Genomic DNA, 13,617 nt, shown 5'->3' with positions numbered 1-13,617 from the left:
CTGCACAGCCAATATTTTGACCTATTCATTAATTCAATGTAAATTGTTTCCACATAGGCTGAAATAACTATGGTGAATACAATTCCCCCCCTTTAACCTGGATTAACTAAATGCCAAGTCAAGGGTAGAAAGATTTCCTTTGGCTTTCCTCATCTTTGTGAGAAGGAAAAATATTCCTTCAGTTTTCTCTTCCATCACAAACCAGTTGCTGTCATTACCAAGTTTCTTTCCACTCAAGTAAAGAAAGGGTTCCTAGAGATCCAATAATTAGAAGGAAAATTAACGTGAATCCATATATTTTTTCTTATTTTACTCAGGTAGCTTCTAAGGGTATGTTTGTCTCTCCTTTGTAGTGTATCATAAGCATTTTTCATGACAGAGGAAAAAAATCAACCTTTCCCTTCTTTATAAACTGTGGCTTTGCCAAGAAAAATGGAGAGAAGGGTGTGTTCTTTAGACTAGAGTTATAAGTCTCCATTGTGTCAATCCTCTTCTGTTATTATACCTCATTAGAATCAACACTTGCTTCAAATGTTGAAAATGTATAAAACAACAGAAGTTAGGAAACTTTTCTCTCAATTCTATTATTCTTGAAGCTTAAGAGAAACCATTGTAGAAAGGACACTTGAATATACTTGGTGAAGCTCTACAGCAGGTAATGCCAAGTGTACCCAAGTCTGGCTACTGCAGGGTACTTTTGAGGCTTATGAGAAAACCTCCAACTTGTAGTTATTGTCCACACTTAAGATTTCTCTCAGACACATGTTGTCAGAACGTTAAATGCACACTAGAAATATCTTTAAGAAATCCACAAAAATAAACGAACAGCCACATGCACTGATCCCCATGAATAAGAAGCTAGATGGATTTGTTTGTTTTTCCTTCAATGGTGGACAGGGTTCCTCCTTACAGGGGATAGTTGTTGTCATTGAATCAGATCCTTACAAGCAAGTTGTACTTGAAGTACACCACTCTATTGGTTGAGAAGAAATAACTTTCTGGACATTGAATCTGTGCCTTATGGTTCCCAGCTATGGTAGGAGGTTTGCTCTGCCTCCTTCTCCAATGGACATTGTGCCATCATTGCTGTCACTGTGTTCTCTCTTTGCTCCTTCCACCAAATACTGAGAATGACCAGAGTGGGAGAGAGGGGGGAAGGGAGCATCCTAATGTAGGTTACTGGCACCACCTCCAATCTACTCCCAATGCAACTATAGGCTATTGGAGATGGGATGGAGTATTGCTTCCTATCTTTCCTGAAGCTGGTTTTTTGTTTTGTTTGTTTGTTTATCTGTCATGCTCTAGAAATAGAATGTTGGAAAACTGGCCCTTTGTGATGTTTCTAAACAACAGTGCATAAATTCACAGAATCACACATTTGAAAAGGCTGAAGTGGTCATCTAGTCCAATGAGACCAGAAGGCAGAACCATCTATTCTGCAGCATCCCCCAGAGATCAACCTAAACAATCTGGTCACAGTGTGTTACAAGCAGTTCCAGATGGCTCAGACAAGCCATGCATTCCTGAGCAAATACAGACATTTCTGGCTCCTGGATTGGTGGCAGCTTATAGTCAATTCGGTGAGGATGGGGAGAAAATCTTTCGTGATCCAAATACAGTTCACGGAAAATAAACAAAACATTAGACCTTCCTTTTAAACCATTACAAATCTCAGTCTTGTTATCATTCCACCAAGATCTATAAAATAATTCTTGTTTAGAGTTAATGAACCACTCAGCTGCTTATGTGTGTTTCAATACAGTTTCATAAGCTATCAGATCCTTTAAAAAATAAAGAACAATATGAAATATAGAGACTGAAATGGATTACAAGCATTGTCTTAATGCACTGGCATTCCTTGAAATAAGGTCAAGGGCTTTCTATATTCCTCCATCAGTTAAAGGCATAAAGTGAAGGATTCTCATATTGTGTGAACCCAGCCAATGTTTAAAGGATCACTGCTGTTCATATACTTGTGGAAACCCTCAAACAACTCCAAAAGTATAGTGTGCCAGAATTTAGCTTGCAGAACCCATACTGATTCTTCCTCAGCAAGGCTTTGTCTTCTATATGCTTAATAGTTTGATTTTTTAATAATGGTTTAATCTAACTGACCTGCAATTTCCTGGATCCACTCCTAGGTATTTTTAAAAACTGGCATTACTTCAGCTGCTTTCCAATCTGGTGGTAAACAGGCCAATTTTAACAGGAATTTGCAGGTTTTTCTTAGAAGACCAACATTTTCACATTTGCATTCTTTATGAATTTTTGGGCAAGAAGCCATCCAGTGGCATGTTAATTTTTGCTTGTGTATAAGCTCTAGAACTTCATCTCTTATTGCCTCTATTTGACTCAGTTCTTCAGACACACACTCCCAGGAAAAACATGGTTCAGGTATGGGTAGTTATCTAACATTTTTCACAGCCAAGACAGAAGCAATGACACAAGCATTAAGCTTCATGGCAATCTCCCTATCTTCTGGCTGAGATCATTTAGTGAGTCCAGAGGTCGTTACAAAATGCAACTAAGATAAGACAGACAAACAACTGAACAGCTGTCTCTCATTTGCACTCTGATGTTCCATGTACTCATAATGAGATATTGTTTCTATGACCACCTCCAGTTCAGCTCCTAAACTATCAAGTTAAATTTTACACATATAGTTTGTTATCTAGGCAATTATTCCATGAAAACTAGCCTCTGGCATATCCCAGTTCTTTATAATTTATAATAGGGTTGAAATGGAACACCATTGAGAGCAGTAGTCCTATTGCACAAACAACATATTGTTGTCTACTAAGAATCTACAGATATGGAACAATCATTCTTGTGTATCATAGAAATGGTCTATACCAGGTCATGTTATTTGTCCATCTAGCCTATTATTGTCTACTACAGCCTTCTCCAACTTGGTGCTCTTCAGATGTGTTGGACTGCAAAACCCATCATTCCCAGATGACTTGGTCATGGCCACTGATCTACTATGACAGACAGTGGTTATCCAAAGTCAAAGGAGATGGATTGGATCTAGGACTTTGTGCATGAGGTCTCTCACCCTACCATATCTATTCCAGGGACATTTTGTTTTCTGGTCTATATGGCTTCCTCCTGAATCTCAGATGTGCATGGACAGACAGTTGTTATTTATGGATTCTGCATCTGCATAGAGGCATTTTCTCCTTTATAATTGCTGAACCCTGAAAACAGGTGCTGGGTAAATCCAGCTTATATTGAGCTATTCATATTGATGTTCTGTTTTCATGGTATCTGCTTTTCCTTTTGTCTCCTAAAATGGTTGAACTACACTATAATCAAGTGGCTGGAGCAAATCCCCTATGAGGAAATTGGGGCTGTTTGGCGTAGGAAAAAAGTGAGTAAGGGGAGAAATGATAGTGGTGTATAAAATTATGCATGGTGTGAAGAAAATGGAGACATTTTTCTCCCTCTTCCATAATGGTAGATCCTGGGGTCAATTCCATGAAGCTGAATGGTGGGAGATTCAGGACCGAAAAAAGGAAGGATTTCTTTACACAAAGTGCATCGCTAAACTACGGAATTTGCTATCACAAGATACTGCAATGGCCACCAACTTGGACAACTTTAAAAGAGGATAATGCAAATTCATGATGGATAAGACTATCATTGGCTACTAGTCATGATGGCTATATGCTACCTTCAGTATCAGAGACAGTCATAGCAAATGTGCATGCAGCACCCTTTTGTGTACCCTGGACCCAATCCAAATGGACCACCTTTGCTGGATCAGAACATTCTGGTAACCTTACAGAAGTCATTTCTCTCCTCCCCAACCCCCCATTCCCTAGCTTCCCCCTTAGAAAGTAATGTAGATTAAAGTGAAAGAAAACCCTGTTGCTTTGAACTTTGGTAAAAATAAATGTTTCAAACATAGGGCAAGCTGAGAGAGAGAGAGAGATTGACACGGAGAAACAGTATTGAAATTCAGACTCATACCAGAGATAATAAGGAGAGTACTACATGTTATATGGCAAACACATTCCTAAATGCACACCTGAAAGGTAAGGTAGAGGTAGCATTTGCAGTGTAGGAACTGAGGGTTGGAGGTGGGAATGCTTAAATCTCCCACACCTGACAACTTAGTCCTTTAATACCCCCCACCCTGATCTTTTCCCCCTGGATCTGGTCTTTTGGTCACAGATCCCACAGATGAACAGTTTAAAAAAATGGTGGTGGTGAGTATTTGTAGGAGAAAATCTGTCTGGAGGGGACAGTCTTAAAATCCCTTCACTGGCTGCTAATTAGTTCTGGGCGAAGTATAAAGTGTTGGTTATCACCTTTAAAGCCCTACAAGGTTTGGGTCCAGGCTACCTGAGGGATCACCTTCTCCCGTACAATCCTCCCCGCACACCCAGGTCCTCTGGGAAGAATTTACTCCAGTCAACAAAAACAAGGCTGACAAATATTACCAGAGGACCTTTTCTTCTGCCGCTCCCCGTTTGTGGAATGGATTGCCAGGAGAGATTCGTCAACTTAACAGTCCTCCAGAATTTAAGAAAGCCATAAAGACTGATCTCTTCCGGCAGGCCTACCCAGCTGAATTTTAAGATGCCTTTTTTAATGGTGTGCTGCTTTTAATGATGCACTGGTATTAAACATTTGAATTAGTTGTATGTACTTTATGGTGTTTTTATTTGTGTTGTACCCTGCCTCGATCCAGAGGGAGAGGTAGGTAACTATTATTATTATTATTATTATTATTATTATTATTATTATTATTATTAATAAATTAGGCAAAGCTCCTGTAAATTCAATTCTTTTGCATAGTGTTTTGCAATGAATAATAATGACAAGAGAAACATTGGGCTGAGAACTCCTGGTTTTCCCTCATAATGTATGATTCCACCCTTCTATAAGCCTGTCTTCTAAGCCCCAATTCAATCAACATTTTGCGATGCTTGCTTCAAGCTCGTTGGTTATTCTCATTGAAAACAAAAATCCATTTGAAGTTGTTCAGATACCAGTTGCTGGGGGATACAAGCAGGAGGGTGCTACTGCCCTCACGCCCTGCTTGTGCTCTTCCCATGGGCATCTGGTTGACCACTGTGGGAACAGAATGCAGGACTAGAGAGGCCTTTAGACTGATCCAGAACAACTCTTCTTATGTTCTTATTTTACACATTGGGTCTGCTATATTATCTACCTAAATTACAAATTGGTCATTTTAATATTAGAAGACGTTACTGAAAATGAGCAGGGAAGCACCCCGTGTTAAGTACCTATTGGCATTAGAACACGCTGCACTGCTTGATTTACCTCCTCTATTCCTACAATTGGCTGCATGCTGGCCCCTGATTCATCAATTTCACAGCAAATTGTTCTCATAGTTCATGTTGTGAAAAAGGGACTAAAAACACTACATAAATCACGTTTGATTTATGAGGTGCTCTGCAAAGCACCACTTAACCAGCGTTTGCATGATTAAACGACATTTTCACTTTAACAATTGGACAGTTGCTGCTCAGTAGTTAACCTATATATTGGGGGGAAAACATCAGCTACTTTTGCCATAATAGGCAGTTATAGAGTTGTTGATTAACTTCATACACTCTAGTTAAATGTCACCAACCAACAGCTGTCAAGAACTACATCTGCACATTGTAGGCCCGATCTTACCGACGCTAGCCAGGGGCTTCTATTCGAGTGTCCTATTTAAGCTGTGAAATCTGACACTTTGCCATGACATTATTCTTGCAATATTGCAGTAGTGCAAACCAGGAGGATCCTATAGGATTATGCTTGCTGTTTCCCAACCTTGTCTCCATCCACATGAAATTTCTGCAAGATTTTACACAGTGGGGCAGCATCAGAACAGTTGCACTGCTACATCTCCTCTATCCAGAGTTTGTGTGACATGCTGGATATTTCACAGCATCACCAATGCACTGATGCAAGGATTTGTACAAATGATCCTATTCATTTTTTGCCTTTCACAGCAGAGAATAACATTCTCTTATTAACATACTTGTATTTAGGACTACAGCATCCATCCTTCTTCAGTGGATCTAGGACCATAACTTCACTCAAATGACACTGGTCTTCACAGAGATTTTTTAGGTGCTGTTATGACAAAACACAGCACTTTTGCTTTTAAGGCTTGCATTGTAATTATAACATTGCCAAGACACTAGAAGAAAAAAGGACACATTCCCATGCCACCATGTACAGGAAGTTATAAAAATTAAATGTGGCTCAAGTTTGATAATGTTGGGGAATGAAATTACATTACTCAGAAGCCATATCTAAGACAGTGCAGAATTCCACAGGATCACCAACATCAATGACTTAGAATCATAGAATAGCAGAGTTGGAAGGGGCCTACAAGGCCATCGAGTCCAACCCCCTGCTCAATGCAGGAATCCACCCTAAAGCATACCTGACAGATGGTAGTCCAGCTGCCTCTTGAATGCCTCTAGTGTGGGAGAGCCCACAACCTCCCTAGGTAACTGATTCCATTGTCGTACTGCTCTAACAGTCAGGAAGTTTTTCCTGATGTCCAGCTGGAATCTGGCTTCCTTTAACTTGAGCCCATTATTTCGTGTCCTGCACCCTGGGAGGATCGAGAAGAGATCCTGGCCCTCCTCTGTGTGACAACCTTTTAAGTCATATTGCCCCGCTCGTGCTCTTCGCTCCTCTGATGCCATGTTTCTCGTCTGCCCAAGGGTCTCTACTTCCCTTGCTCGGCTTCGTCCATTTTCTTCTGCTGCCCCTTATGCCTGGAACGCTCTTCCAGAACATTTGAGAACTACAAGTTCATCCGCAGCTTTTAAAGCTCAGCTAAAAACTTTTCTTTTTCCTAAAGCTTTTAAATCTTGATTTTGTTCTGACTTTATACTGTTAGTTTTACCCTACCCAGTGCCTGTTTACCCTACCCTGTGCCTGTTTGCATTCTCTTCCCCTCCTTATTGTTTTATTATGATTTTATTAGAATGTAAGCCTATGCGGCAGGGTCTTGCTATTTACTGTTTTACTCTGTACAGCACCATGTACCTTGATGGTGCTATATAAATAATAATAATAACAATAAGTATTTATTATTATTATTATTATTATTATTATTTATTTATATAGCGCCATCAATGTACATGGTGCTGTACAGAGTAAAACAATAAAATAGCAAGACCCTGCCGCATAGGCTTACATTCTAATAAAATCATAATAAAACAATAAGGAGGGGAAGAGAATGCACCAAAAAGGCACAGGGTAGAGTAAAACTAACAGTATAAAAGTCAGAACAAAATCAAGTTTTAAAAGCTTTAGGAAAAAGAAAAGTTTTTAGCTGAGCTTTAAAAGCTGCAATTGAACTTGTAGTTCTCAAATGTTCTGGAAGAGCGTTCCAGGCATAAGGGGCAGCAGAAGAAAATGGACGAAGCCGAACAAGGGAAGTAGAGACCCTTGGGCAGGTGAGAAACATGGCATCAGAGGAGAGAAGAGCATGAGCGGGGCAATAGTGTGAGATGAGAGAGGAAAGATAGGAAGGAGCTAGATTGTGAAAAGCTTTGTAGGTCAACAGGAGAAGTTTATATTGGATTCTGAAGTGAATTGGAAGCCAATGAAGACATTTCAGAAGTGGAGTAACATGGTCAGAGCGGCGAGCCAAGAAGATGATCTTAGCAGCAGAGTGGTGAACAGAAACCAACGAACTGATGTGAGAAGAAGGAAGGCCAGTGAGAAGAAGGTTGCAGTAGTCCAACCGAGAAATAACCAATGCATGAACAAGAGTCTTGGCAGAAGAGACAGACAAAAATGATCGAATCCTGGCAATATTATACAGGAAAAAACAACAGGATTTAGCTATTGTCTCAATATAAGGAATAAAGGAGAGCGAGGAATCAAATATAAAGCCAAGACTACGAGCTTCCTTGACTGGAGTAAGTGTAACATTATTGACAGTAAGAGAGAATGAGAGATGAGGAGAAGGTTTAGGAGGAAAAACGTCTCCCCTCAATCTTCTCTTCTCCAGGCTAAATGTGCCCAGTTCTTTTAGTCTCTCTTCATAGGGCTTTGTTTCCAGACCCCTGATCATCCCGGTTGCCCTCCTCTTTGGATTGACTTCAACCTACTACTTAAATTATTAAGTAAACACATTCACAGAAACTGGTGAGACATGTGTCCATGTAATACGTTTCGGTGGCAGTCAGCTTAAATCCAAGAAGTACGTCTTGCAAATGTAATCCTAAACATGTTTACTCAGAAGTACTTCTAAGTTCAATGGGACTTACTCCCTAGCAAGTGTGTTTAGGATTGCAGCATTAATGGGTTTGAATCAAACTATTCTAAGTGATGGAGAGAAATGTGTGCATTGAAGGACATGTACGTTGACATACAAGACATGTAAATGCAGTAGTGAGTATGCCCAGGGCTACACTCTCAATCCAAAGAAAGGGGAAAGGTTCTTTATCCTATTACCAGGCAAGCTGTTAACAGTATTACTAACATATCTTTCAAATCTATGGAAGCACATCTTGCTCAGGAACTTCAGAGGCATTTCATGGTTTTATCTACTGTTTACCTTTCAAAAACAAAACAAACGACCACTAGTAGCATGTCTGCCGGTAGTGGTCATTTTTTTTGTTTTTGGGGTACTATATCATGCACAACACATTGGCCTGCATATCTGTTTACCTTTGTGGTTGTTTGCTATAAAGCTATTTTATCTTTATTGAATTTTAATGGAATTATGATAAAGAGATGTTCCTGGTTAAGAATAAACACATTTTGGGATGCGTGTTAATCTCCAAAATGAAATATTATTTCGTCAAAAATGAAAGCTACACCACATCGAAAAATGAAGCCATTGAGAAGCCTGCAATAACCACATTCCATGTTTTCCCTTATCAGTTTTGCTCTCGCAGTGGAAATTGACTCTAATTTACACCCTCTGCTGTTCAAACATGAGACATGTTTTGTGGAGCGCAGACAGCACAGGACTGCTCTGGCATTCTGTTCACTGGCTTACAATGTGTATGAATGAGACAGATGCTGTCTATTAAGCAAAGATGAGCGAGCCTGAAGATGTCTGGTTGCTTATTTTTAACTGCTCCTCCAAGGCACTATTAACCTTGTATAATGATTTTTTTTTTTTTACTATTTGTTTGATGAGCTGTATAAGCTTGAAGGAGTGACAGGAAAACAGTTTCATTAGCCAAAAGGGCCACACCATAAATCCATTGCTTCTTGCAGCAGCTAAACTCACAGTGTGTGTATGTAGGTCAGACAGAGACGGTATGTAGGACAGTCACAAAACATGTATGTCCATGGCGTTTACAAAAGTAAATGTTAACAAATAGTCTAAAATATATGAAATACAGTGTTAAGGTATCCAATTTCCTACTCTCCTGCCTAAAATTGCTGACACAAAACATATGAAGAGAAAAATAAGCGTATCATGAAAGCATTACTTCCGCCTGCAAAAGTACTCATATAATCATGAAAAGGAAATTCTGTAATGTCGACTTTAAAAACCATTATCACTTTAAGCTGCTTCTTTTTTTCCGCATGCCACATCAAATCATGTGTTGCCTTAGAACCCCAAGCAAAACACATTACTGCAGTATCTTTAGCACTTGGGAATGTGTGTGTTATCAAAACTTAATGCAACTGAGTCTTAAACAAATATGATGTTTACTAGCTTTTAAAAGAGATGCTGCTCGTGCTTTGAAACATATACAGAAAAACGACATGGAGAACCAAATTGCACGCTATAAATTCCAATTACTAAAATGTCACTAGCACACATTTTATGTCAGACGTGAAAGCCACCAGGGAGCCAGGTGACATTTCATTTGCGGTTTTTCGCTTGCCTGCTAAGTTTTACAGAGCACAGATATTAACATTGCCTTCACTCTGCCATAGAGATGTATCATTTAAGCATACTGAATACGCGCGACTCCCATTCATTGAAACCATTTTGATAAAAAGACCCAAAACACGGTTTTACCAGGTGATCGATAACTAGTCCCACACAAAATCCACAGTTGGGTGGGTCCTAATAAATTGCCCAACTGTAGATAAGGGTTTTCCCACCCCCTCACGGACCAGCATAGGTCTCGGTGCTTTTTAAGGTACCATCTGATGCCTGATGGAAGGCAAGAGTCAGTTTTCAACCCTGATATTCTTCATTTCCTGGAGTGCTCACTTCCTAACAGATTCCATTCCCACAACATAATATACCACACGGAAACGGCTCCGGTGTGGCTTCGCTCCAGTGCTCCGCTCCAGCTGCCTGCATGTCTCCATTTCCACGTGCCCCATGGTCAACAATTACACATCCCCCCCTCGCAATTACACACACACACACATACACACACACACACACCCGCAATCCTCTGAAGAGCACCGCTTCTTCCTCCTCCACCTCTCTTCTCCGTACCTCATTTCTAGGCAACGCGATTCACGAATAAGTCTGGTTCTGTGAACCACTCCACTGGCAACACCGGGCAAGGCTGCGTGGCGTGCCTTTAACGGGGGGACTTCTCTGCATGAGGGAAAGGATCCGATCCTAGCGGGAGATCGGAGGTCTCCTTTTTCACGTACTGGGGCGAGGAAAGGGTTGAATTCGGAACTCGGAAGATGGCCGGTCCTGGAAAGGCACCTCCTTCCCCCGCTCAGCGTGGCGGTGGACGCTCCTGCGACCGTCCCGTCCACACGCGGAGCCCTTACCGTCGCCCGGCGAGCTGTTCTCCTCGGCTCCTCGGTTAAAAGCGCCTTTTAACCCAGGTCTGAAACGCGCCAAGCACTGGCGCCCTTCGGCTGGGATGCCTTCCCCTCCCGCGAGTGGACAAGAGCGGAGCACGCGGCAGGCGAGACTCCCCCCAGGGAGGAGCTCTCCGCCGCCAAGAACGAGTGAAGTGGGCAGCAGCAGCCGCCGCCGCCGCCGCCTCGAACTCCTGCAGCTCCTCCTCGGACGCCCTATCAGGGGCGCGCAGTCCTGCGTTCCGACGGAGCCGGGCAAGGCAAAGGCAGAACGGAGGAACCGGGGGGCTGCGAGTGGGGTGGGGGAGATGGAGTAGCCCAAGCCGCCGCCCCCCCCCCCCGATCTTACCTCGGTGGCACCTTCAGCGTGGCATTCCCAGCCATCACAGGGCGAGGCGATCTTCTGCAGCGGGGGAGAGGGAAAGGGACGCCCTCCAGCCGCCGCCGCCACTTCTTGAATCGCTACCCCCCGCCCTCACCGCCCGCCTTTAGTACCCCTCCTCCTTCCAAGCCCTGCCCTGTATCGCCCTCCTCCACCTTGTCAGACTCGCCCGCCCTCAATAAGAGCAGCAGGGGGGAAAGAGTCACCTACTGCCGGCGTCCCGAGCCGCTTAGCCGAAGAGGTGGGGCGGAGTGATTGATGGCTGCGGAGGCAAGAACACGGATCATCACGAGTTGGGCTTTCGGACCTGGGAGAGCCATAAAGCTCATTGGGTGACCTTGGAGCCAATCGCAATCTCTCACTCTGAGCTGCCCACCTCACAGGGTTGTTGTTAGTATCAAAGGGAGGCACGAAGCTTGTATGCAATTGGGAGTTGTGATCCAACGATATCTAGAGGGGCACAGGGTTCCCACCCTTGAAATAAAGAGATAAGTTTAAGCGAGGATGCTATGCCACATACTCCCTTAAACCTCAGAAGAGCATTGGTCCTTGTTCGAATATGGGCAGAATTGGCCCCTTTTCAGAAAGGACGCCAGGTGCTCCTTCAAATCGTGTCCTGCTCCCCCAACTTTTGCTTTTCAGACACAGCATGTTATGGTCCGATAGAGCATGGACTGAAACGTTCTTTCTCAGATAAGCGTTTTTGCCAACCCTTCATGCTCCCAAACTAGTTTTTCTGAAGCTCCCCATTTTCCCTAAGTGTGATCCTATATGCGTTAACTCATTTATTTATTAAATTTGTATCCTGCCTTTTCATCAAAAATGGTGCTCAAGATGGCTAACAGTAATAAAATTGAGATGAAAACAGAAGCTTAATTAAAGCATAACATGAAACACACAAAAATTAGAGACACAGCAATAAAGGAAAAAGAAAGAAACAGCATCCAAACCAGCCCTCAGAAGTATATTTCATTAAATTCAATTAGACTTATTCCATCGTAAGTAAACTAGTTGGAAATCCCTTCCAATTGGATCACAAACATTAGTCACTAAATTCACTACCTAGGTAAGTGGGTTTAGATAGGCTTGGAGGCTGAGCATATGCACGTCACAGGGAGAGGAAAAACCCATTGAACTCAGTGGGACTGAGTTCAAAATAATTATGTATAAGGTCAGGCTGGATTTTGTTGTAGAATAAAGGAGGGAGGAAAAAACTAGTACTAATGAAGAATTCAAACTAAAAGGGCAAATGGCTTTTATTTCACACTCGCACAAAGAAAGAAAGAAAATCCTGTTCTTTGGAGTCAGAAGATCTGTTTTGTTCCTTTAATGAAAGAGTAGATCTTGGGGCATATAATGCTTCAATGCCCCCTATAATTCTGCCAAATACTAAGCATATGCCCTGTTTCTATTGTAGCAGTGTGGGTGCAGCCCAAAAATGCTGCAAAAGAATGTCAGGCTTTTTGATCCCTTTTACCAGGGATGAGGAACCTCAGGCCTTCCAGATGTTGTTGGACTACAACCCCCATCACCTCTAACCATTGGTCATGCTGGTGGAGGCTGATGGGAGTTGTACTCAGACAAATATCTGGAGCGTCACAGGATCCCCAGCCATGCCTTACACACACAGCTGACTTGTGATCCCTGGAAGCCAGTGGGATTTTCTTCAGTGACTTGCAATGAGATCAAGACAGGATTGCAGACACCGAAACCTTTTCGGAATAGGATATATTCAATGTGTACTCCCCACTTAGAAGAGGTTAAAAAAACAGAAAAGATGCCGTGCAGAGAACTGCCAATATTTTGAGGCTTGTTTCCTTTGAAAAGCCATGTTGCAGCTGGATCCCCATTCTTGCAACTTAATTATCAGTTTCTCAACAGCAGAGGATGTTTCTGAAAGCTTGAAAACCCAGATCGTGACAGAACTATTAAGAAATGCAGTTTTAGACTCAAATCCAGGACCCAATAATAAACAGTTTAGTATGACTGAAGCCACTAGGACATTACAAACATGGAATAGGTGCAGGATTAGAGCAATATACCTATGCCCTCACAGTATGTTTGAGGATGAACAACAATCTTCTAAATTCAGTGCTAAGGTGCTGCTCTATATATTAAATAGCAGTTACTTTACATAGCTGTTTCCAGCAATAATTATGGACTGGATTAGATAATACTCTTTCCTCCTTGTCTATCTGGTGCAGTTGTTTCAGCTTCAGTATCACAGGATGTTCACATGCGAGTACAAAATTCAGTTAGAGTACAAGTGTATAAAAATCTCATGTGTATGCTAAGACTTTGAAATTACTACCCCCCAAAAAATCCAGGGATCAGCCATGTGAACTGGATTTTTGTGCATTGGATTTTATGCATACCTGCCCTATTTGAATGTTATACCCTTTGATAAACATCTGGTTGGATCAGTAATTGAGCATCATCAGTTCCAGCCCCAACTCAACAGTGAAAGTGAGATGTGCATCTTTGACAACTGGGGGCATGCATTG

At 42.0% G+C, this 13,617-nt stretch overlaps 1 protein-coding gene across 1 annotated transcript in view; it reads right to left on the bottom strand.

The window, feature by feature from the left end:
* Positions 1–11,145, bottom strand: part of SPHKAP (SPHK1 interactor, AKAP domain containing) — an 81,154-nt gene extending 70,009 nt beyond the window's left edge. The window contains exon 1 of the mRNA XM_063132198.1: positions 11,081–11,145. Coding sequence (XP_062988268.1) covers positions 11,081–11,115 — 35 coding nt within the window. The 5' untranslated portion in view covers positions 11,116–11,145. The remainder of the gene's footprint in view (positions 1–11,080) is intronic.
* Between the last annotated feature and the right edge of the window lie 2,472 nt (positions 11,146–13,617).

This window comes from Elgaria multicarinata, chromosome 8 (assembly GCF_023053635.1).
Source record: "Elgaria multicarinata webbii isolate HBS135686 ecotype San Diego chromosome 8, rElgMul1.1.pri, whole genome shotgun sequence".
Classification (NCBI taxonomy): domain Eukaryota; kingdom Metazoa; phylum Chordata; class Lepidosauria; order Squamata; family Anguidae; genus Elgaria; species Elgaria multicarinata.
The sequence above is the reverse complement of the archived record's forward strand: the minus strand, read 5'-3'. Positions and strand labels throughout refer to the sequence as shown.